Source organism: Opisthocomus hoazin, chromosome 25 (genome assembly GCF_030867145.1).
Source record: "Opisthocomus hoazin isolate bOpiHoa1 chromosome 25, bOpiHoa1.hap1, whole genome shotgun sequence".
Lineage (NCBI taxonomy): Eukaryota > Metazoa > Chordata > Aves > Opisthocomiformes > Opisthocomidae > Opisthocomus > Opisthocomus hoazin.
Genome location: NC_134438.1, coordinates 9,507,423 through 9,530,884, shown reverse-complemented (window position 1 = coordinate 9,530,884; position 23,462 = coordinate 9,507,423). Strand labels below are relative to the sequence as shown.

At 57.1% G+C, this 23,462-nt stretch overlaps 1 protein-coding gene across 1 annotated transcript; it reads right to left on the bottom strand.

Moving 5' to 3' along the window:
• Window positions 1–432: 432 nt before the first annotated feature.
• LOC104336170 (complement receptor type 1) lies at window positions 433–22,940 on the bottom strand. The gene is made up of 31 exons (XM_075442915.1): window positions 22,837–22,940; window positions 21,621–21,806; window positions 20,775–20,966; window positions 20,442–20,538; window positions 20,186–20,271; window positions 19,184–19,378; window positions 18,517–18,588; window positions 17,909–17,935; window positions 17,187–17,241; window positions 16,884–16,994; window positions 16,438–16,629; window positions 15,881–16,004; window positions 15,584–15,652; window positions 15,086–15,327; window positions 14,641–14,747; window positions 14,330–14,459; window positions 14,016–14,213; window positions 13,774–13,906; window positions 13,611–13,618; window positions 11,872–12,002; window positions 10,399–10,578; window positions 9,659–9,755; window positions 8,861–8,943; window positions 7,708–7,899; window positions 6,498–6,680; window positions 5,314–5,499; window positions 5,080–5,173; window positions 4,636–4,721; window positions 3,588–4,019; window positions 3,168–3,191; window positions 433–2,905 (listed from the first exon to the last, which is right to left on the bottom strand). The coding sequence occupies exons 1-31, from the start codon at window positions 22,907–22,909 to the stop codon at window positions 2,862–2,864; spliced, it is 4,029 nt and encodes a 1,342-aa protein (XP_075299030.1). The 5' UTR covers window positions 22,910–22,940; the 3' UTR covers window positions 433–2,861.
• Window positions 22,941–23,462: the final 522 nt, after the last annotated feature.

The window sequence follows — 23,462 nt, the reverse complement described above, 5'->3', positions numbered from 1 at the left end:
GGTGCCATTAGCCAAACTGTGCCCTCGGTGGAGAGCATCCTCGGTTAGAAGTGGCCTGGGCTCTGCCCCAAGTCCCCAGGCGGTGATGGCAGCCCTTCCCCTGCACCAGCTGAAGAGGCTCGGCTCGCCTGCCCGGGCATGGGAAGGGCAGAGCATGGCATTCCCTCCTCCCGCAGGCCTGGGACCGGCGGTGGCTGGGGACACGTCTGTCCCTTGGGGAACAGCCCTGCAGCTCCGGACCCGAATCCGCCTGGCCCGACCCTGGCTGCTCTCGGACTCATCCAACCCAGTGCCATCACTCGCCGCTGGCCGGAAGAGTGAAAACCCACGGACAGGACCTTCGGATGCGGGAGCAGCCGCAGCAGCCTCCAGCTCCCCACCTCCCAGAGCGGAGGATCCTTTCTGAGCCTAAAATAAGCAGCAAGACGTGGGTTACTCAAGTCTTTTTATCCCTTTTATTGACAGAGAGCTTCCGATATTTACATCTCCAACATTTATACTTCAGAATTGCACTTGATTGCTTACACTCAGCTTATAAAATAAAATTACGTACAACTCAATTATAAAACACACTAGATAAGCACTCTTCAACAGTAAATATTGGTGACCACACCTGTAAGCTACGTCACAGCACTTACAATTCCTTCCATTTGGTTGTGGGAAGATCATTTCAAGCTTATCCCCAAATCAGGTGTTAAATCATTTGGAAAAAACATTCTGGACTACGCAGCAGGAACAACTGCGCTGGGATTAAAATAACAAAGCAGAACACAACACTAAGCTACGAGGCTTTACTTTTGTGTTTGATGCATCTAGTCACTCATATGGCTTATGGTAAGAGATATATAAAAATAACCAACAATCTGCAAGTGCTTGTTCTGCAAGACCGCCTTCCAAAAACAGTCCCTTGCAGTGCCCCGGTGCCAGCCGAGCAGGACAGCGCTCTGCTGGGAAGGGAGAACTTCGTGGCTCTGTTTGGAACAAGACTAACGTGCTGATGGAAATGGCTGTCTGTGGTTTTCCCTCTGATTAGACGCATGTTGTTGTTACCAGGAAAGCACTGGTGAAAATGCAGAAACAGAAAGTACGTAGTAGACATCTCGGCCATTTCCCGTTCCCAGCTGCGCACCGTGAGCAGCTCACAGCTGGGTCATTTACCTCTGCATCAGACAAAACCCCGGACCTCAAAATCTTGCTTTACCAGCAGAGCTAGAAGTCCTCATGCCTCAAGCTGGACTCAGGTTTAACAAGTTTAAATCCCGTCACAGTTTTGTTTCTCTTATAAACAGAATTCTCAGGAAACCTTCAGATCTTTACTTCATTTTACGAGATGCTGCAGTAACTCTTTAGCTTACTAAGTGATCATTTAGCGAGGCCCAGTTAAAACCAGGAGAGGAGACCAACACCACAACACGGGCTTTCAGCCACACAAACCAAGGACGCTTTTGCCTGTCTTTGGTTTAGACAAGGTGAGCGAGGCCCCGTCAGCCGAGCTGTCCTTGTGGCATGCTTCCTCGCTCGCCTCTGTCCGCCCTCCCAAACCGTCCTCAACACAACCGTCCGCTAGGTCAGACGGGATGAAAACAAAGTGCACAAAAGACGTGGGGTTCATCATCTGTTCCCCACAGAGGAGTAACTCAAGGCTGTGGCTTGATGTGCATCTGCACCTACCCTGGCCGCAGCGTCAGAGCCACAGCCACCCACCAGCCCTGCTGCCGCGGAGCAGGAGGCCAAAAACCTGCTTCTCCTCCCCAGCATCACAGCAGCCCCGCGGCGTCCCAGGGCTGAGCCGGGTTCGGGGTGCACAGCACCACCCAAAAAAGCCTTTTCAGTGCAAATTCAGACAGCGATTCCCTGCCTCAGCGTCGCCCCAGGCAGCTGGCATTTGAGCAGAAAGCGAAAAGCTTCACACGCAGCAACCTTCTGATGCTTGGTGGCATCTGCCAAGACACGTGCAGGTTCTGCATTCGGCCCAGACATCGGGCTGCGGACGAGCCCCCGAGCACCCACCCGGTGGGCTCCCCCCGGGGCTCTCAGCCCGCTTCCAGCGAAGCACTGACTCACGGCGGGTCAGGAAGGGTGTTTCTGCAGAGCGCCCGCGGAAAAGCCTCGCCGCCGCGACAGAGATAGCGCCAGGGCAGAGACCTTCAGCTGAAGCTTAAAGCTAATTTTAGTACATACCAGAACAGCCAGAATAATAGTTCTTTGTGTTAAGGCTTTGAAATTTTTTTTCTCTCTGGTAGAATTGTTGATCTGTGAGGATTGCTATCTGCACAACGGTTCAGACTCACCTTGAAGTAACGGCTACAACTGCGCTTTTACACAAACGCTTTCAATGCTTTCAGTACCCACAGACCATACTTGACTTACGCACCCTGCTTGTATCAAACTTCGCTTTTCAAGTATATATCACTCACAGAGACAGTCACCATTAATCCTTTCGGCGGCAGCAGCAGCACTCTTCACCTCCAGACACTTCAGCAACCCGTGAATCCTGAGCAGGACCAGGCACTACACGACCTCAGCAGGGCTGAGAAACCCAGCACGTGGAGGTACCTGAAGGGCAGGATTCTCCTGCGCCTGCTCTATCGCAGCGCGAAGGTCTTTGGCATCACTGCGACTTCAGATGGGGATAACAGCATCCGATGTCTCAACGGCGTTCGTTCAGCCTGGGTGGCTCGGAGCTGCCCAGCCCCGGGCATGAGCTCTGTGCCCAACGCAACGCGCAGCTGCAGCCAGAAGTGCGAGTGCTTTGCCAGCCATGGTCAGTGGGTTGCAGATTCAGGGCCAGTTTCACAGGAGGGTCAGCATGATCAAGTCCAACACGTCTACACGTGCCTCCCTGCTGTGCCCACTCCGATCTAGGCGTTCATAAGCAGCATTGCCAGGAGGAGGGGAAAGATTCCTACAAGGGACAAATAAGAAGCTTCAGTCTTCGACCCAGACCAACTACCTTTTCCCTCCCTGGTCCCCTTCAACTCCCCCCTCCCTGGTCCCCTTCATCTCCCCCCGCCTTTTCACAGCACGATGTTAAAGCAACAATATAAATCTGACAACAGACTGTGGTGGAAAGCTTTTAAGCCTATTTCAAGCACAACACACAAGAGACAATAACATAAAGATATGCAGGAGGGCGGTACCGGGGTTCGGGACTATGCATTACTCACCAGCAATGACCATGTCCGCTCCGCCTGGAAAGGAAGCGAGCCAAAATGAGAAAGTCGGCCCCCATTCAGCACGGTAGTTCGTCAGAACCACACAACGTGCAGTGTCTCAGATCACAGCCAATGCACACGGAAGACAATTCAAGCACCACACAGCACAGGACCCCCGCACAGCCCACCTCCACAGAAGTTCCCCTGTTAAAACCCCGGTGTATTTAGCAGGGTACATTGCCAGCAGCCTGAGTCCGTGCCACAACCTAATCATGCTCTCTTGGCACTAGATTTTAACGGAAGCTGTTTCAGGAAGCATCGAATGCTTACTGCTTAGCAGAATTATCTGATTTGAGGATTCACAGAGGAAGGAAAAAGGAGGTATCTTGAAGACAGAGAGGAGGCAGCAAGACAGACACAGGAGACAGTCACCTCTGCACTGGGGAGCGGGCTTGCTCCAGGCTCCCCGGTACGGATCTCTGGCAACACACTGCAGCAAGGCAGCTCCGGCAAGGCTGAAGCCATCCTTGCATTTATAAGCTACGACGGAGCCGTGGACAAAGTTTGTGCCCTTGGTGCCATTGTGCATCCCGTTGTCAATGGCGGGGGGCTCTTCGCAGAGACCGTGTGGGAGCTGTCCCACGGAAGTAACATCACTTTTGCACTCAGGAGTAGGCTTGCTCCAGACTCCGTGGTTCTGATTATCCACTTCACAGTGAACAGAGGCCGTTCCAGCAAGGGTGAAGCCATCCTTGCATTTATAAACTATGACGGAGCCGTGGGCAAAGTCCTTGCCCTTGGTGCCATTGTGCATCCCGTTGTCAATGGCGGGGGGCTCTTCGCAGAGACCGTGTAGGAGCTGTCCTAGGGGAGGAACATCAGCAAGAGCATCTGAGAGCTTCTCCTCACTGCGAGGGGAAGAGGGGTATGGGGAGAAGGAGGTACAGCCGAACGCCATGCGTCTAGCAGGAACTGAAAGTACTTTGAGCTTTCTTGCTTGGTGCTGGACCTCAGTGCCCAGTAGCCACAAGTCCAGGATCTCACCCCATGAAACAAGTCACTGAAGAGCCTCAGACAACGGTTTGAGCCGTTTCTAGCTTCACGTAGCACTATACACTGACTTCATAACACTCGATTTCAGCATTATATCAAACTGAGTGGATAAAGTTCTAATATCCAATTATTTTCGCCTTTCCCTGGTAACTAGAGATAAAAAACTTTGCTCCTGTGACTGGTTTTTTCTTTTTCTACAATTTCTGCTCTTCCCTCGCTGCTTCGATTTTGTCAGCATAATTTCTGAATTGTACAATATTACACCTAAGGCCTCACAGCAGGACTTAGTACTGAAAGCCTGAATTTTGCAGTTGATTGAGTTAAGAAGCACAAGCAAGCGCAGCCCAAGCCCACCAGCAAGGCAGCTACACCAGTGCAGTTCCAATTATTATCTTAATGGCTCTGTGCAGAGTCTTTCCCCTCTTACTTTCACAGGATGGAGCTGCTGTATCCCAATCAACTCCACTTCCTGAGACCACACACTTGGCAGAAGATGACTTCTTCAATTCATACCTAAAGAAAGAGAAGTTCAGTACTTTCCAGAAGACAACCCAGAAAGGGTTCTTCCCCCATCTCCCCACCACTGCACAGAGGCAACTATTAACCTGAAGTTGCTCCTGCTATGAAATGGGATCTGGCCACATCAAAGCCACTAAATAAGGGCACGAACACGAGCTGAACTGAAGCAGTTCACTGCGTTACCAAGCACATGCTCATTGCCACATGCTCATCTCACTGAGGACACAATCTACAGTTTCACTGGAGACTTGCACTGGGAAACTGGGGAGAGAGGGGAGTGGTGGGTGCTGCTGTCTGTGATCCCTGCCTTCTGACCCCCAAGTCGGTCCCTTTTAAGCCGTGATCCACTCACCCAGGGTGACAGGTGAACGTCACAACCGTCTCAAACAGGAAATTGTCTGCAATCACATCCCCATTCGCAATTGTGGGACGAGTACATTGCTGTCCTAGAGGAAAAGAAAGCAGGACGGGAATTACTTCAAACCCAGATATGGGCATGACCCAGATTTCAGAGTAAGTAACAACTCCAGCGTGTACAGATCACTCGTACAGTCAGTCGAGACAGGAGAGGAACAGAGATACTCACGTATACAGAACTCTGGGTCTGCAGACCAAGTCGTATCACTCAGACAAGTGACAACAGAGGACTTCCCACGTGCTGCTGTATAACCCGGGTTACACCAATACCTCAGCGCAGTTCCAGCCAGAGCGCGGTCACCCACAGCCCTCTCACTCTCAGCGAAAGGGAAGTGTGGGGCAGGACCACAGTAGACTACAATTGGAGACAAAAGCAAGGTCAGTGACAGCAGAGTACCCACAGGGTCTGCAGTAACAACCCCGCCCTGCATATTTGGCAGCACGCAGCGTTTCATAGAATCATAGAAAGTTTTGGGTCGGAAGGGACCCCTAGAGCTCATCTAGCCCAACCCCCCCGCAGCGAGCAGGGACACTGCTAACGAGATCAGGGTGCTCAGAGCCCTGTCCAACCTGGTCTTGAATGTTTCCAGGGATGGGGCCTCCACTGCCTCTCTGGGCAACCCGTTCCAGTGTTTCACCACCCTCATTGTAAAGAATTTCTTCCTTATATCCAGCCTAAGCCTACCCTGTGTTAGTTTAAAACCATTACCCCTCGTCCTGTCACTGCTGTCTCTACTGAAAAGATTGTCCCCATCTTTCCTGTCGGCTCCCTTTAAGCACTGAAAGGCTGCAATCAGGTCTCACCGCAGCCTTCTCTTCCCCAGGCTGAATAAGCCCAACTCTCTCAGCCTGTCCTCATGGGAGAGGTGCTCCAGCCCCGGATCATTTCAACCTGTCTGAATGTCAGCGTCTGGGATACAGTTTGCACCCAACTCGTTTCGCAAACAGCAGCGTACATCTCAGTTTGCCAAGCCAGAGAAAAGGCGGAGGTCGGGTTGCTGCTCTGCGTCAGAGATGCTCACTCGCTGACCACCAGCCCAACCTGCAGGACCAGCTGAGCTCAGAAGCCAAACATCCCCAGCAGGTCTGGAAGCTGGTGAAGCAAGCCTGTCACGTGTAGAAGGCCGGTTTTTTCTCTCCTTTCAGTGCACTTTTCAATCATTTGCAGTTCACAAATAAATAGCTTCAGGCCTAACGATATAACGATATAACCTGGGCTGCCATGCCCAGGACCCAAGCCAGCACACTCTGCAAGGGCACAGCTACAGGTGCACAAGGTGCAGAAGCTGATCTGCGTAACAGCTCTCAGGCTTACTTCACTGCAATTGCTCAAGGAAATACATTTGTACTTACCTGGGTCACACGTTGGTAGAGGTGGCTTCCAAGTACCATCTGCTTCACAAGTAACTACACTGCTGCCGTTCATGGAATGGCCAGGATCGCACTCAAAGGTCACTGTATTTTTATACGTGTGCCCAGCGCCGAAGCCAGATAATCTTTTCGCATTTTTCACTTCTGGATTTTCACATCTGACCTCTGGAAGGGAAGATAAGACAATAAGAACATGTATTACAAGAAGGAAAAGCCCTACAGTGACACCAGAGGCATTACGCTACAAGACCTGCCGCCCTCCCACTCTGCGAGAGGCAGGTCCCCAGTGGGGTGCAGGGACTGCGTGAACAGAGGCGTCGTTAAGAACTGCAGACACGAGAGCTTCATTTGCAGGAGGCCCTCGGCATGGGCAGAGAGAGGGATGTTTTCTGTGGGCTGAAGAATCCACTAAAACAAGCCCTGTCGGAGTTTAACCTGGCAGCCCAGCACTGGACAGCCGCTCGCTCACCCCTCTCCTTCCCCCAGCAGGACGGGGCGCAGAAACAGAGCAAAGGGGAAACTCGTGGCTTGAGATAAAGACAGTTTAATAAGGCAACAAAGGAAATACCAGTACTGCTGCTACTACTAATGATAACAATAATGATTATGCAAACAAACTATATACAATACAATTTTTCTCACCGCCCAACAACCGATCTGCCGCCTGTCCCCGAGCAGAGATCATGGACCCCCTGGATTTTCACAAGTTTCACAGAATACCAGGAAAAGGCCAAACTCCCGGAACAGAGAGGATTCAAACTCCTGGAAAACTAAACAGCCAGAAGCCTCCTGCCCCCCAGCCAAGCCCAGTCACGAACCGAGCATGACCTCTCTGGCGTGGAATATTTCCATCGGCCAGCCTGGCCACCTGCCTGGCCATGCTCCCTCCAGCTCCTGCCCGCCTGCTCATTAGCTGGCTCTGAGAAACTGGAAAAAGTCCTTGATTTACAGCAACAACCGAAAATATCAGTGTTATCAACATTCTTCTCCTACTAAATCCAAAACACAGCAGCTACTGGGAGGAAAATTAACCAGGACACCACAACTTGGGAGATCGCTGAATTAAGCTTTCTGGGAATCCTTCTAGACTCAAATCAACCTTCTCGTGTTTGGCAGCCCGTCAGGAAAGTACAGATCGGAAGAGGGATTAGAAAAAAAGTCAAAAGAATAAGGAGAGAAAGGAAGCGTTTACCTTTGCATTCAGGGGCTGGACCGCTCCATATTCCCTCGAAGTTATCATTCGCCGTACAGTGAATGGTGGCATCTCCAATAAGAGAAAAATCTTTGTTACAGCGGTAGGTTGCAGCCATGCCAAAGGTGAAGTCACTGTCCCCGTTGCTGAGCTCCCCGTTCTCGATCACAGGAGGTGGCAAACAGGGAATAACTGCATGGGAAAGCAACAGCAGGAAAATGCAAGAACGTTTCCATCAAATATGAAACTGAGGTCTGGCTACTAAAAAGAAAATGCAAACAAAAAAACAAGCCAAACAAAGAAACAAAAAAACACTAAAAAGACAAAAAAAAAAAAACAACAAGGAAGCAGCCCTAAAGCAATCACCTCAACGTAAAGTCTTGAATGCACCTTTAAATTCTGAATGTCTTCCAGGACTTTTTTTTAATGGAGAAATGGTAAAATGGCGAAACAGTAGCTGTCGTCCGAAAGGAGACACTACGGAAGAGGCCTTCTGGCGGCAACAAACGCGGTCTCACCAAACAGTTTGGGACCCTCACCCGCGATGGGCGACGGCATTTCCCACCTTCGCTGCGCTAACAGGGCCGAGGCCAGAGTACCCATCATAGCAGCAAACCGCCGCAACGACCAGCAGCTGACGGTCAGGCCCACCCCTCAGGATGCTAACAAAGCCCAAACAGCACCAACAAAACCCTCAGCATTTATATCCCCTCTGAAAATTCAGATTTTGGATGTGCAGTGGTGTCTGCAGGCATCCCAGTCCCGGTCAAGCGCAGCTCCCGATAACCGATTCGGCAACAGCCGCCTGATGGAAAACACCGCGCGAGCGACGCCGCGGCCGCGCCGGCCTGGCAGCAAGCCGGCCGCGCGCCTGCGCCGGGCGACACCAGCAAACGGCCTCGGGAGCTGCCTTTCTCGCAGATCTGACTACAGAGCTGCTGCCTGTATCCGCAGATCCTCCCTAGGATTGAATTTTCACTCCCAGCTCCACCAAGAGCGCTGGTTTGGAGGAGCGGTGAGGAGTCACTCTCATTAAAGGCTGATGGAACGTGCACCAAGTGCCAAGAAGACAGCATCCACCTGCAGTTCCCCAAGCTACCAAAGTGTAACAGCTTCGAGGAAGAGATGTAGGCAAAACTGAAGATCTGCTTACTCCTACAGTATGGAATCTTCTCCCAAGAAACTTCATTGTCTTTAAGTACACATTCCGTAGACGGATTCCCAACTAATCGGTACCTAAGAAAACAAAAGGTTGAATCTCTTTGAAAAAAGTGGAAAAAACCCAAACAAACCATGGGAAATTCAGAGAGTTGTACAGTTTCTAATGGTATTCTCTGGAGGAGCTGAACCCGAGGGGAAAATCAGCTAGCCCTCCTACAAAACGCAATTTTCTCAGTACCTACAGAAATGCAACACATGACGCAGTTTGAAGAAACTTCATACTCGCTGTGGGTGCGCACAGGCTCACAGGAGCGCGAGCAAGACGGCATCCCCACCCCGAGTCTGCTCAGCCCCGTGGCAGATCTAAACAGCAAGTTCTCACCCGAGCAGAGCGAGGTGTGACTGACGTGCCTTACTCGCCCTCTTTCCCTCTCGCCCCGCTCCCGGCGTCCCCAGGATGTGGCAGCTCTTCTCCCCAGACCCCTTAGCGAAGACATGGGCAGCCAGACCTAATTAACGAGCCTACTAACGAGCACCAACAGGAACAAAACTCTTCGCAAAGCAGCCGAAAAGCGATCTGCGAAGACGGCGCTCCCATGCCCAGAAGAGAATCTGTTCTGACAGCGGGAGCCGGAGAGAGCCCGAGCCCCACGGCTCCCCGCCACCAGCACCTCCCGCCGTGCCCGTGCTTGCCCAGGAAACGGCCCCCCGGGTATTAAAAGCCTCCGAGTCTCCCGCGGGCGCTGCCTCCAGCCCGGGCTCCGTCGCCGCACCCTGCGCCCGCGCTTACCCGACGTTGCAGGTGAAGATCACCGTCGCCCCGAAGGAGAGGTCGGTCGCGTAGTCGTAGCTGCCGTTCGGGATGTCCGGTGGGCCACACGACTTTCCTGGCATGGCAAGGGGTCAGCATTAGCTTTGTTTTATAGCGTGAAGGTGACACGCAGGTGACAGCGTCGCTACAGACTGACTGACCATTCCCTGGGCACCTAAGGGCCCTCACCAGCAAGTGCCAGCACTTTCAGAAAAGACACCAGATCCACATTAACTTCTGAGCAACTGGAAGTTAAAGCACCCAGGAAAAGAAAATAAAAGCACAGATAAAGCTAAGGAGAAGTTTAAAAAAGCCAAGGTTTATAGCGAGGAAGGAAACTGATAAAGAGCCCCGCGGGCGCAGGGCAGAGGTCTTGGTCTGGAGGGAAACAGCGCGAAGGAGCAGGGGCTGGGATGGACCCGCTGACCACCCCAGGGCCAGTCCAGGGGCATCACCACGGGGACCACAGACTCCCACGGCCTGTTCCACGCCGCTGCTTGTTCGTCTCTGTGCTAACACATACATCAGCATTCACGCTGTATCACCAGGTGGCCCAGTAATGAAGGATGGCAGAGGTCACCTCCCAGAGATGAACATTTCTAAGCAGAAAGACCAACCCCAGGCAGGCACGCCGGGTACGTGAGCGGGGCCAGGGGTGCAGCAGCAGATGCCTCCCCCCACCCCGATCCCAGGAGCCCGTGGGGTGGGGGGACACCCACCGATGCAGAAGTCGGTGTTCATCATCCAGACGGAGTTGGGGCTGCAGGTGACCACGGGGGACTTGGCCAGCGTGTACCCCGGGCGGCACCTGTACCTCAGCGCGGTCCCCACGGCGTAGGACTCCTCCAGGGGCATGGGGGGCTCCGCAAAGGGAAACCTCGGCGGCTGCTGGCAGTCACCTGCGGGCAGGGGGGATGATGGGGGGGCCTCGTCTAGCCCTTCCCATGCGGGCCCATCCCCAAGCCCCCTGTCCACAAGTCTCCACAAGTCTCCTTTCCCACAGGACCCACCCCTATCCCCAAGCCCCCCCTGTCCCACGCAGCCCCATTCCTCACCCCCAAGCCCCCTGGACCACACAGACCCATCTCTAAGCCCCTTCCCCCACAGGACCCACCCCCACCTCCAAGCCCCCTGTCCCACAGGACCCATCCCTATTCCCAAGAACCCTGTCCCACGCAGCCCCATCCTGAAGCCCCCTTTCCCACAGGACCCATCCCCAATCCCCCTTTCCCACGCGGACCCACCCCTATCCCCAAGCCCCCATCCCCAAACCCCCTTTCCTACGGGACTCACCCCCACCTCCAAGCCCCCTTTCCCTCAGGACCCATCCCGATCCCCAAGCCCCCTGTCCCCAAGCCCCCTTTCCCACAGAACCCACCCCTATTCCCAAGCACCCTGCCCCATGCAGCCCCATCCTGAAGCCCCCTTTCCAATGGGACCCGTCCACAAGCCTCCTTTCCCACGCAGACCCATCCCCAACCCCAAGCCCCCCTGTCCCACAGGACCAATCCCCAAGCCCCCTTTCCCATGGAACCCCCCCATCCCAAGCCCCCTGTCCCACAGGACACTCCCCTATCCCCAAGCCCCCTGTCCCACCGGACACCACCCTATCCCACAGGACCAATCCCCAAGCCCCCTTTCCCACGGAACCCCCCCCTCCATCCCCAAGCCCCCTGTCCCACAGGACCAATGCCCAAGCCCCCCTTCCCACGGAACCCCCCCCCATCCTCAAGCCCCCCTTCCCACGGAACTCCCCCCATCCCCAAGCCCCCTTTCTCACGGAACCCCCCCCATCCCCAAGCCCCCTTTGCCACGGAAACCCCCCTCATCCCCAAGCCCCCTTTCCCACAGAAACCCCCCCCCATCCCCAAGCCCCCTTTCTCACGGAACCCCCCCCATCCCCAAGCCCCCTGTCCCCCAGGACCCCCCCGGTCCCCAAGCCCCCTGTCCCCCAGGATCCCCCTCATCCCCAAGCCCCCTGTCCCCCAGGACCCCCCGGGTCCCCAAGCCCCCTTTCCCACAGGACCCTCTCCATCCCCAAGCCCCCTGTCCCACAGGACCCTCCCCATCCCCAAGCCCCCTGTTCCCCAGGACCCCCCGGGTCCCCAAGCCCCCTGTCCCCCAGGACCCATCCCCAAGCCCCCAGTCCCAGAGGCCCCACCCCGAAGCCCCCTCCCCGCGGCCCCGCTCACCCCCCGCTCGGGGCAGGGCCAGCAGCAGGACGCAGCCCCACCGCCAGCCCCAGCCCCCCCGCCAGCCCCCCGGCCCGGCCATGCCGCCGGCAGCTCCGCGGGGCAGCGCGCAGCAACCGCACGGCCCGGCCCTTTCCGGGGGGGGGGGGCGGGGCGGGGGCGGGGCCGGGCCCGCCCCGCGGTGTCGTCACCGCTGACGCACGGGGGGAGTTTTCCGGGATTTGGGCGGGGGTGGGCGCGGTGGCTCCGTGCCTCAGGGCGTGGGGTCCCGCGGCCGCTCCCCCCGGTGGCACGGGGGGGGATGGGGGGTTACCCCCTGGTCTGGGCACTCCCCGCACGGGGGGGGTCAGTGGGGGACGCTCAGGCCATCGCCCCTCCCCCTCAGAGCAGCGGCGGGGTGGCGGGATGCGTCCCAGTGCGGTAACAGCTAAACCAGCAGGATCGGGCCCTGCCCGCAGCTCTCTGCGGCACCGCCCGTGCTCTGCCGGCCCCGCGATCGCCTTCGGAAACGCCAGGGGAGCAGGAAGGGTTCTCCTGCCCCTCTGCTCCGCCCCGGGGGGACCCATCTGCAGTGCTGGGTCCAGTGCTGGGCTCCCCAGTTCCAGAAAGATGAGGAGCTACTGGAGAGAGTCCAGCGCAGGGCTGCGAGGATGAGGAGGGGACTGGAGCATCTCTGCTACAAGGAGAGGCTGAGGGAGCTGGGCTTGTTCAGCCTGCAGAAGAGAAGGCTGAGAGGGGACCTTAGAAATGCCTCTAAATATCTGCAGGGTGGGGGTCAGGAGGACGGGGCCAGACTCTTTCCAGTGGTGCCCAGCGACAGGGCAAGGGGCAACGGGCACAAACTGAAGCAGAGGAAGCTCCAGCTGAAGATGAGGAAGAACTTCTTCCCTCTGAGGGTGACGGAGCCCTGGCCCAGGCTGCCCAGGGAGGCTGTGGAGTCTCCTTCTCTGGAGATATTCCAGCCCCGCCTGGCCGCGGTGCTGTGCAGCCTGCTGTGGGTGACCCTGCTTGGGCAGGGGGTTGGGCTGGGTGACCCACAGAGGTCCCTGCAAACCCTGACCAGTCTGTGATCTCCGTTAATTTTGTCCCAGTGTCAAAACCAAAGGAGAAGCCAGCAGACAGCAAGCAGGGAGCGGTTTGACCCCCCCAACACCTCGCTGGAGGGGCAGCCGGGCTCTTGGGGTAGACAAGATGGCGGGTGCGGGACCGCTGAGGGTGGGCCGCGGGGAGGTGACGCCTGGGGAGCAGCACGAAGCCTCCCCGCCACGGCCCTGGCACTGCCCGGGGTGGGGACGGGCTCTGCGCCAGCAGCGCTGCCCCACCCCCGCCATCGCCATTCCCAGGAAAGGCCGGGCACGCTGCGCCGGACCACGGCGCACGGACAAGAGCCCAACCCCACCGCGGTGGTTACCCGGGCAAGGGGTTGGCTACATCGGCAAAGAATGAGGCTGCAGAACCGTCCAAAGCGCTCTGAGAAGGTTTGATTGGTAAATATGAAGAAAACCAACGCCAAGCCAGGATACCAGTATTGGTCTTTTTATATTCCTTGTGTTTACAAAACGGTTCTACTACAAATACTGTCATTTTCGCAGTCCTATCTGCACGCTAGTGAATGAACCTCAGTAAAATAGTAGTCTAAAAAATACAAGTAAATCTTGCAAGAATGTGCAAAGAGGGGGTTTACTATGAAATTATTTTCGTCGTGGAAAGAATCATTTGTTGAATTTTGAAAGCCTCACTTTAAGAGCTGCAAAAATAAGTTTTCTCACACTGAAACCAACAAAGAAAAAAGCAGGCATTAACCCAACACGTAGCTGAATGTGACGTGTGTTTGATTTTCCTGCTTCTTTACACAGAGATTCTTGCCTGTGAAGTCAGCCACTCGACTTCGGGCTGCCTCACCGCACCTGGAGCGCCATCCCCGACCGCGTCAGCAGGGCGGCAGCACCTCTCCTGCCCCTCGGGCCAGCGCCGGGACGCGGCGGCCGTCGGCACTGACCCTGCAGCAGGGAAGGCAGCCGTTAATTCGGGCGAGCTGCAGCCCCCGGGTCATGGGAGGGGTGACCTCCGCGGCCTCTTGGGTGGCCCCTTGTCCCCCGCCCCGACCCACGGGGTGCTCTGGGTGCCCCCGCGCCGGTGCCTACCGTCGGGGCTGGCAGAGGTGCGCGTGGGTGGGCGCCGCGCAGACGGGGCAGACGTGGCAGCCGGGGCTGCGGCGGGGGACGAGGTGAGCGGGGGTCCCGTCCCCGGCCAGGGGACACACCGGGCAGCGCGCCGAGTCGCTGTGGACGAGGGAGAGGTGCAGCCGGTCGGCGCAGGGAGGGCAGACGGGACCCTCCGGGCTGTGGAGAGAGAGCCGAGGGTGAGCCCCAGCGGGAGCTGCTCCTCGCCAAGCCACCCCACACAGGCTCCAGCACCCACAAAATCTACTTTCACTACTGGTTGCAAAGGTACTAACGTTTCAAACTCAAACAAGTAGCGATCCACGAGCGCGGAACGGACCGGCTCCTCCAGGGCCAGGGCTAACAGCAAGCGGAGCAAGCACCCGCAGGAGCAACACGGAGTAAACGGTTGGTAAAACGAAGTCCCTACTTAGAAAAGCTGCGGCAGGCGGATGCGCACCTCAGACCATGTTTATTTTAGCCAAATGTTTATTTGCCTTCGCCTCGGTCAAAGACGCCTCTGTTCAGGCAGCTTCATGGGTCTGAGGGAGCACGGGACGCGCCAGCGTCACAGAACAAGCCGAGCCCACCGCACCCCTCTGCTCACCTCTCGCCCCAAGCAAACCGACCATGCTAGAGGTGGAGAAAGCCCTCGGCAGCGACCCGAACAGTGGGCCCACGCCGCAGGGTCTCTCACAGCCCTCCGGCTCCTGGCTGCTTAACAAAAAGCAAAGCTCCATCGCGGGCTGGAGAAGAGACGAGGCTGAGCCGAGCGAGGACAGCGGAGGAGCTCGAGCTGATTCAGCGACGCCCAAGGAAACCGCACCAGCGTCGTCCCAACAAACCTCGCCCCACTTTCCCCCCTCTCTTCGCTCGCAAGCAGGCACCGCGCTTTCACCCCGACACCGAGCTATACGCAAGCGGAACCAATGCCGACGCACCCTCATCGCTTTTTTTATTCAAAGTTCAGTGGTTAGCCCTCGGCTCCGAGGCCGCTCGGCGCAGCCCGCGGTGCCCAGAGGAGCAGCCTGCCCCGGCCGCGTGCCACTCACCGCTCGTCGCACCGGCGCGGCCCCCCTGGCCGCTCCCCGGGTGCCACGGGACGGCTCTCGCTGGGGCCGAGGTGGGCGCGCAGCCAGCTCTCGCAGACGGGGCAGACGTGATGGCTGCTGGGGAGAAGCACCGCGGGGGACGTGCGCTGAGTCTCGCTGGAGAGACTCAAAAACCGCCGTGAAGTTGGGCACCTCCAGCTTCCCTGGAACGGAGGAACCGTCCCGAGCAGGACGAAAACCTGCTGCGGGATGCGGAGCCAACGGGGAATTCGCTCCGTCACAAACCTCCCTCCGTCACAAACCTCCCTCGCTGTGCTAAAACGTACGGCGTGTTTCTACGCCGCTTGGGAACTGCTCCGTAAACCCGTGCCCTCCTCACAGGCAGACCCCCAGTTCCCTGGGGGGTTTGCAGACCAGTAAACCCAGTCGCGCCCGGGCTCGGTGCCGCTCCTGCAGAGCTGGGGAAGCGGGGAGAGCGGCTCTGTGTTGGCCCCGCACCCAGAGCCAGCCAGCAGCCGAGTATGGGAACAGCAGAGATGCGCCCATGCTCAATGCCCTTTCAAAGCACTGGAAGAACAAAGCACAAAAATTGCCCAGAGCCCCTTTGTTTTACGGGAAAAAAAGCAGAGAGATCGGTGTTTTAAAAGTAATTAAATGCTGTAATCCTCAGCACAGTGCCAAGACAGGAAAGAGGTGGGAATAAACAAGGAGGTGTGGAATACCCTTATTTTCTACTCAAATAAATACAGTCCTACTCTACTCTGAAACGCTGTTTATTCGAGCCCACCATGGCACCTGTGTCTGCTGAAGGGGAGGACAGAAGACAGACCTTTCCCAGTCCACGGGCCGCTCTGCTTCGCTCCGCTCCGGAACAGTTTCTCCCGCGCCGTCACCCTTCAGCCCATCTGCGGCAGGGTTGCTGCACGCGGAGAGGGAGAGGAGACGACCTGAATCCGTGGATTCCCGAGGACGGCTCCCGCCCTACGGCTGGGTTGGCGGTTGGACTTCATCATCTTGTCCTCTACAGCCTACTGCAGGTGACCCTGCTTCGGCAGGAGGGTTGGACTAGATGACCCACAGAGGTCCCTTCCAACCCCGACCATTCAGTGATTCTGTGATCTTAGAGGTCTTTTCCAACCTTAACGATTCGATAATCCTACAGCACCGCTTTTTTCTAAATAGTAAAAACTTTTTACTGCTAAAACCAGACTTAAAGGAACCACAGGAATCCAGACGGCAGAACCGGCTCTACCCGCGCACGGATGCCCCGCAAGCAGTGCCCCTTCCCCCTCCTTGGCTCTGCGCGGACCCGTGACAGCGGAGCAGGACAAGCGCCCGCTCGGCCGCGGTACCTCGTGGCTGCTGGGCTGGGGGTCTCCCCGCCGCCGATGCTGAGAGCCGAGTAGGTGCGCGGTGCGGCGGGCCGGGCGCGCTGCCAGTCCTCGCAGGCGGCACAGCCGTGGCACGCCGGCTCGGCGTGGGGGGCCATGGCGGCGTGCAGCTGCTCCTCGCAGGCCGGACACACGTGGCAACTCGTCGCGTGGCTGCGGGCGAGAGACACGGGGGCAATGCGCTTGCCGAGCTCCGAGAGCAGCCGGCGAACGCCGAACCCTCCCCTGGAGCAGCCGTCGCCTCGCCAGCGAGCTCACCGCGGAGGAAGAGGGGTCGGTATTTTAGATTCAAAAACTGTGGCGGGTCAGGCGGGGCGAGGTTTGTAGCCAGAAATAACTCCGGTGAGGTCCGTACGTACAGCTGGAGAGTGGCACAAGCGCTTGGGCAGACGAAGAAGCAAACCTACCAAAAATAGGAATGCCAAGGCACGGGCTGCCTCTGGTCATCCGTTATCTTCGGGTGCATCAGTGGATCCCCTCCCTTCGTCTCGTGCATTTGTAAACCCGTATTGTAAGAGCTGAAGAGACAGAACGGAGAAATTCATAGAATAAAAAGCAACTTAGCAACATGCAACAACAGTAGTCACCATGCAAATATATACTGAAGGTAATTACTGAAGGTAATTACTATCACTCAGAGCTTAAAAGGAAATTCCCAGCTATCCTTAGGGAATGTTACGATTGACGAGGTGCAGCTTAGGCTCACTTACAATTTTTTACTGTCTTTACATCTCATGATGATCCCAGCTAGAATTCCGAGGACTACTGGGGGAATTAACAAAGAAGAAAAAAAATTTTAAAAAACACAACAACAAATCTGGTATGTGATTTCAGTGAAATACTGCAGTTTGGTAGCAGACGGGCAGCCGAATTCTCTGCTGGGGGGCTGCCTGTCCCCACCCAGAGGCCCCTCTCAGCCAGAATAACGCCAAACCCCTTCTGGGTCTCTGAACAGAAACCACAGCTAAGCGCGGTGCCAGCCTGATGATCTTAAGGGTGAGATCCTCATCTATTTGGAGCTTTTACAGACAGTTGTATTTTAAACCTACTCACCATTTTTAGTACTTGATCTCTTTTGCAACAAGGATGTTCCAAGCTTTGCTAATCTCTTATCTTTCAATGGCTGCCAAGGCCTTTTAAAGCAGCTTTATTAATTAAAGAGTGACAGGGCGTACAGTTTTTGGTTGGCTTCTCTGGCTGCTTCCGTGTCACCCTCAGCTGAGGGGATGTTTTACACCAAGACACAGACAACCCACCCAGGTGCTTGCAACGCTGCTGCACTGCCCAGCGGCAGAGAACCCCGAATCCCGACCAGAGACGCTCGGTACCAGGGGCAGGGAAACGACCAAACCAAACCCGCCGGCTCCAGGCGTTTAACAGCGAGAAACAGCTTTGGGTCAGGAAAGTGTATTTTCAATTTTAAACTACTTACCAATGCCACAAGGGATGAGGATACTTGCTAGAGAAGAAAATAATGAAATTGATGTTAACAAAATGAAGGCAACAATGCTGAGAACTAAACAGGGGAGTTCCTTAATCCATGCCCGCAGAACAATTTTATTCAAGCCCAGATAACCACAACGCTGCTGAGAAGACAAAACGCTACACACGGATCTGTCATTAACTACCGCAGACATCACTATGCTCTTCTGGCGTCCCTCACCCCACCTCTCTCCACGGACAGAGCTGAGGTCCGTACCCCCAAGCTACCTCTGCCCTCAGCAGCATCCAAACACAGCCGAGATAACGCCGGGGTTTCCACGCGGACGCTCGGCTGCGCAGAGGGAGATTCAAGCATCAGAAATCCTACCCCATCCCACGTCAGCTGAGGAGTCACTTGGCGAGGAGCAGAGAGGAAAGGGGATTAGGCCAGGGAATAAGCCTGTGGGCACCCCTGAGAAATAGGAAGATGGACCCCCCAAAAGAACTAAAGAATGAGAGCAGAAATCCCACAGAACGCGGAGGCACAGGCAGCCAGCGTGGGTGCAATTACAGCAATTAAAATGACCCTGAGGCAGAAAGCCTCTCCCGAACTCCTACCAAGCCAGTAAGGATTCTCTGTTATCTCCTCTTCCGAGGGTCCCGTTTGGTTTGTGGCTGCTGTAGTGCTAACTAGAGAGAGAAAAAAAAATAAAGGAAAACCACTCAAAATTATATTTTAGATAATTCCCTGTTTATCATAACCTATAAAACACTTCAGCGAGGAGTGGGTGCAGCACGGGCAGGTGGCCTCCGGCCGGTGTGTCTGCGGCCACAGCAGCGAAAGCTGTGGAAAAGCCACACAGGGCCCTCCCGGTGACACCAGGAGCCTTACGGAGAGAGGGGACTCTGCTGTCCCGCGGGGTTTATGGCCCGGCTGTTGTTGGACGCTAGATATAAACCCACTCCGAGGTTTAGCCCATCAGCTTTGCAGTTACTGATATGCTACATGCATTGTTCGTTAAAATTCTGCCTGTTCCTCCTGCAGGGAAAAACGTGAACCTGGTTGTGCTCAGTGTTGTTCTTCAGCAGATCCTGGCACCTTGCAAGGCCCAGACTTGCCAACCACCACTGCTGCTGGCGGATGCTGCTCCCCTGGAAACAAACCCTGCGGGAAAGCCTGTCCAGGCTGGGGTCCTCGCCTTTCCGACGGAAGGCAATTAGGGCTAATTAACCGCGCAGCAGGAAAAACCGCTCGAGAACAGGCTGATTACCCAGCGGCGCTCACCCCTGCATTCGGGAGGGGACCCGCTCCAGACGCCGTCGACCCCGTTCTCTGTCGTACAACGCAGAGTTTCATTCCCCACGAGCTGGAGCCCAGGGCCACACGTGTACCTCACCACCGAGCTGTACGCGAACGCCTCCGTGCCGTTGCCACTGTGCTTCCCGCCGGGAACAGCCGGAGGCGGAGGACAAGAAATAGCTGGGGGGGGAAGAAAAGAGTTGAGGAGGTGACCCCTGGGAAGTTCTTCTCCACAATGCGAGGAGAGGAAAATGGTGGGCCGCTCGCAGACGGGCTCGCGTTGCACCGTTGGGAGCAGGGGCTGAGACGGGAGCACTGGTGGCCGTGACTCTGGGGTGCCACCAGCCTACTCTCGGGCAGCGGCTGCCCGCGGGGACACCCAGACCCCGGGCTGCCCGTTTATGGCAGGCTTTCACGTGCAGAATCACGGAATCATGATTATGGGGACAATCTTTATAGTAGAGACAGCAGTGACAGGATGAGGGGTAATGGTTTTAAACTAAAACAGGGTAGGTTTAGGCTGGATATAAGGAAGAAATTCTTTACAATGAGGGTGGTGAAACACTGGAACGGGTTGCCCAGAGAGGTAGTGGAGGCCCCATCCCTGGAAACATTCCAGACCAGGTTGGACAGGGCTCTGAGCAACCTGATCTCGTTAGCGGTGTCCCTGCTCGCTGCGGGGGGGTTGGACTAGGTGAGCTCTAGGGGTCCCTTCCACCCAAAACTTTCTATGATTCTATGATTCTATGAATCATAGGTAGGAAAAGACCTCCAAGATCAGCGAGTCCAACCATCCACCCAACACCACCGTTCCTACTAAACTAGAAGGCACCAGCGGTGCCAGTGGCTCGTCCCGGCTTGCACCACGCAAGCCAGCTCCTTTCCAGACACCCACCTGCCCTCGTTTAGTGAAGCCAACACACGATTCCGAATTTCTGAGTTGGAATATCTGGTCTTTCCGGTCAAGCGCTGGAGAAGCTCACTCACCCTGACAAGCTGGAAGGTGACTCCAGGCGACTTCGCTTCCCCTCAGGGAGCACCAGACGAGAGGTGACTCTCCCTTCAGCGTGTACCTGCAGGGGTGACAGGCACACCCACAAACCACTTTGCTGGCACCGACCAAGAACGTGCCACCCCACAGAGGTGCCGAGGACTCGACAGGCAGAGGCCCTCGTCCCAGCTCACACACCAGTGACTCTGGCCAGGCAACTGGGATGCAGTGGGCAGCTGGCTTCACACTCACCCATGGTTACAGACTACCTCTGCTGTTCCACCGACCAGATGATTGTTCACAATAACGTTGCCATGTTCTGGATTTGCTGGAATACCGCAAGATTTCCCTAAAAAATAAGAAGATTATCCTTAGGACGCTGCAAGGACAGGGAAAAAACCCACAGAGGTACTTTTCATGGCAGTATGGCAACGTCAAACCGGGCATCTGACGCTATTTCATGCTGAACATCGTTAAAAAACGGCAATCCTAAAACACAAATGAGTGGTGGCACTGGGAACACAGCGCTGCGGACGCGGCTGCGCGAGGACGTCGGAGAAAACGCAAGGAGACGGAGACACTCACTGCGACAGAGCTCGGGAACTTCTGCCCACGTTAAATTGTCCAGACAAGTGCTGGTGGGCAGCTGGTCTCCGGTGTTCTCATAGCCTGGGCGGCAAATGTACTTCACCGTGGTACCAACGGCGTAAAAATTCTGCGTTTCATCTTCTCGTGATATTCGAGCGAAAAGCACGCGCGGCGGGCTGGGACAGCTACCTGACAGCAACGAAGACAACCAAAGCAGACAGTTATAAAGCAAGAATAACAATATTTTACATTCAACTATGTATGAACATAAATCCAAGTGATAACGCACAAGCCTTCCTAAGAATATGGATACCAAAAACATCTTTAAGAAGGTGATTGCAAATTTGTAGAATTCAAAAATATCCCTAGATGACTATTTAGTGGAAAAATATTTTAAATGTGAAAATTTGCTCGCTCTCGATCACCCACAAGCGCAGCGCCTTCCTCCCTCGCCAACCCCACCGACGAAGCCTTTCGGGTGGGGAAGTGCAGCCGGTTCTCTCTGCCGAGGTTTGCAAATCCCCGGGGCCAGACCTTCGCCCCCGGCTCGCTGCTGCGGCCGCGGCGGGCAGTGCCAGTGCCCCCCGCTGCCGCCGGGCCCCTCCTCCAGTGCCTCCCCAGGCCGTTGCTCCGGTCTCGTCGGCACCGGTGCCAGCACGCGGCTCCGACGGCCCGAGCAGAGCGAGTAAAAAGGGGGCGGCAAGAAATTCTCTGACAAGCAACTTCACCGTGCGTCACGTCGGGTGAGGAAACCCTTGAAACAGCGATTGCAGAAGCCGTGAACGTTTTCACAAGCAGCGTGCTGCTCTAAGCAGCTTGTTTCAGAGAAAGTGAGGAACTCACGGCCACAGAACTCCGGGAGGTTGGACCACTGGGAGTTTGTGAGGCACTGGATGGTGTCCGACAGCAAGGGACGCTTCACGTAACCGGCCAGGCAGCCGTACCGTACTTTGGAGCCCACGCTGAAGCTCAGGTTCTTGTTCTCCAGGGGCTCTGCGTGGCTGATGTTGGGCAGCGGCCCGCAGTCCCCTACAGCAAAATAAACCTGGATTCAGCGGGGCTTCTGCCAGAGCTCCCCGAACAGGGCACGGCACGCGTGCACACGCACAGGAGCCCGCCGGAGAGCACAGCACACGCACCCGCGACACGCACAGACAGCGGGGCATGCGTGGAGCTCACCGAGCACACGCAGCACATGCCCAGGGTGATGGGGCTCACCGCACGTGCCCCCCACCCCATCACCTCCATCCCTCCCTGTGGGCCCACCCCACATCCTCCCCATCACCACATCCCTCCCTGTGGGCTCATCCCATGCACCCCCCCCGTCACCTCCATCCCTCCCTGTGGGCTCATCCCATGCACCTCCCCGTCACCTCCATCCCTCCCTGTGGGCTCATCCCATGCCCCCCCCTTCCGTCCCCATGGGCTCACCCCATGCACCCCCCCGTCACGTCCATTCCTCCCTGTGGGCTCACCCCACATCCCACCCATCACCACCATCCCTCCCCATGGGCTCATCCCATGCACACCCCCATCACCTCCATCCCTCCCTATGGGTTCACTGCATGCACCCCCCATCCCTCCCTGTGGGCTCACCCCACGCCCCCCTCCCCACCACCCCCATCCTTCCCCTTGGGCTCACCCCATGCCCCCCCCCATGTCTGCCATCCCTCCCTGTGGGCTCACCCCACGCCCCTCTCCCCATCTCCCCCATCCCCCCCCCCCCGTGGGCACACTCCATGGCCCCCCTCCCCATTACCCCCTCCCTCCCCGTGGGCTCAACCCACGCCCCCCCCCATTACCCCCCTCCCTCCCCTTGGGCTCACCCCACGTCCCCCTCCCCATCTCCCCCTCCCTCCCCGTGGGCTAACGCCCCCCGCCATCTCCCGGATCCCTCCCCGTGGGCTCACCCCACGCCCCCCCCATTACCCCCACCCCTCCCCGTGGGCTCACCCCACGCTCCCCCCCATTACCCCCCCCATCTCCCCCCCCCGTGGGCTCACCCCACGCTCCCCTCCATTACCCCCCCCCATGTCCCCCCCCCCCCCCGTGGGCTCACCCCACGCCGCGGGCAGCAGCAGCAGCAGCAGCAGCAGCAGCAGCGCGGGCAGGAGCGAGCGGCCGGAGCCCATGGCTGCGGGGAGCCGAGCCCCGGGCGGGGTGCGCGGCCGGGGCCCCCCCGCCGGCTCCCTTCCAGTGCGGGGGGAGCGGGGCCACGCCCGCAGCCGCGGGCAGGGGGAGGACTTGCTCAAGAGCACGCGTGGGAGGCGGTGCCACGGCGACGGCGGTGCCCACCCGGGGCCGGGACCCCCGCCCGCGGGGGTGGGTGGGTGGGGGTGTGTGGAAGGACGGGGGTCCCCTCGGCTCGGCTCCCAGAGCCGCGCTTGGCATCCAGGGGAATGGCGGGGGGCTCTCCAGCCCCCCCCCCCCCCCGCCTCCCCCACCCCTGCGAGCCGTTTCTCTGCACCTTCCAGCGAAGACACCCCCCTCCCCACAGCGATCGAGTCCCGAAGGAAAAGAAAAACACCCCAAAAGGGCAGAACGTGGGTCCTGCCAGCTCTGGCTGTGAACCCTGCCCGCGCACCCCAAAGCCGGGGGGGGGTCCCGTCCATCCCCCAGCACTGGCTGTGCCGCACAAGGGGACGAGAGCAGCATCTCCATCAGCGCCTGGCCCAGTCAGCCCAG

Bases quoted from the DNA above. Each gene is read 5' to 3' on its own strand.
- LOC104336170 (XM_075442915.1), bottom strand. From the start codon at position 22,909: ATGGGCTCCGGCCGCTCGCTCCTGCCCGCGCTGCTGCTGCTGCTGCTG. The intron at 19,379-20,185 runs GTGAGTGAGCTT...TTCCCCCCCCAG, and splicing joins TCACCTTCCAGCTTGTCAGG to CTATTTCTTGTCCTCCGCCT. The intron at 10,579-11,871 runs GTGAGCGGGGCC...CCCTGCCCGCAG, and splicing joins GGCCCTGCCCCGAGCGGGGG to GTGACTGCCAGCAGCCGCCG.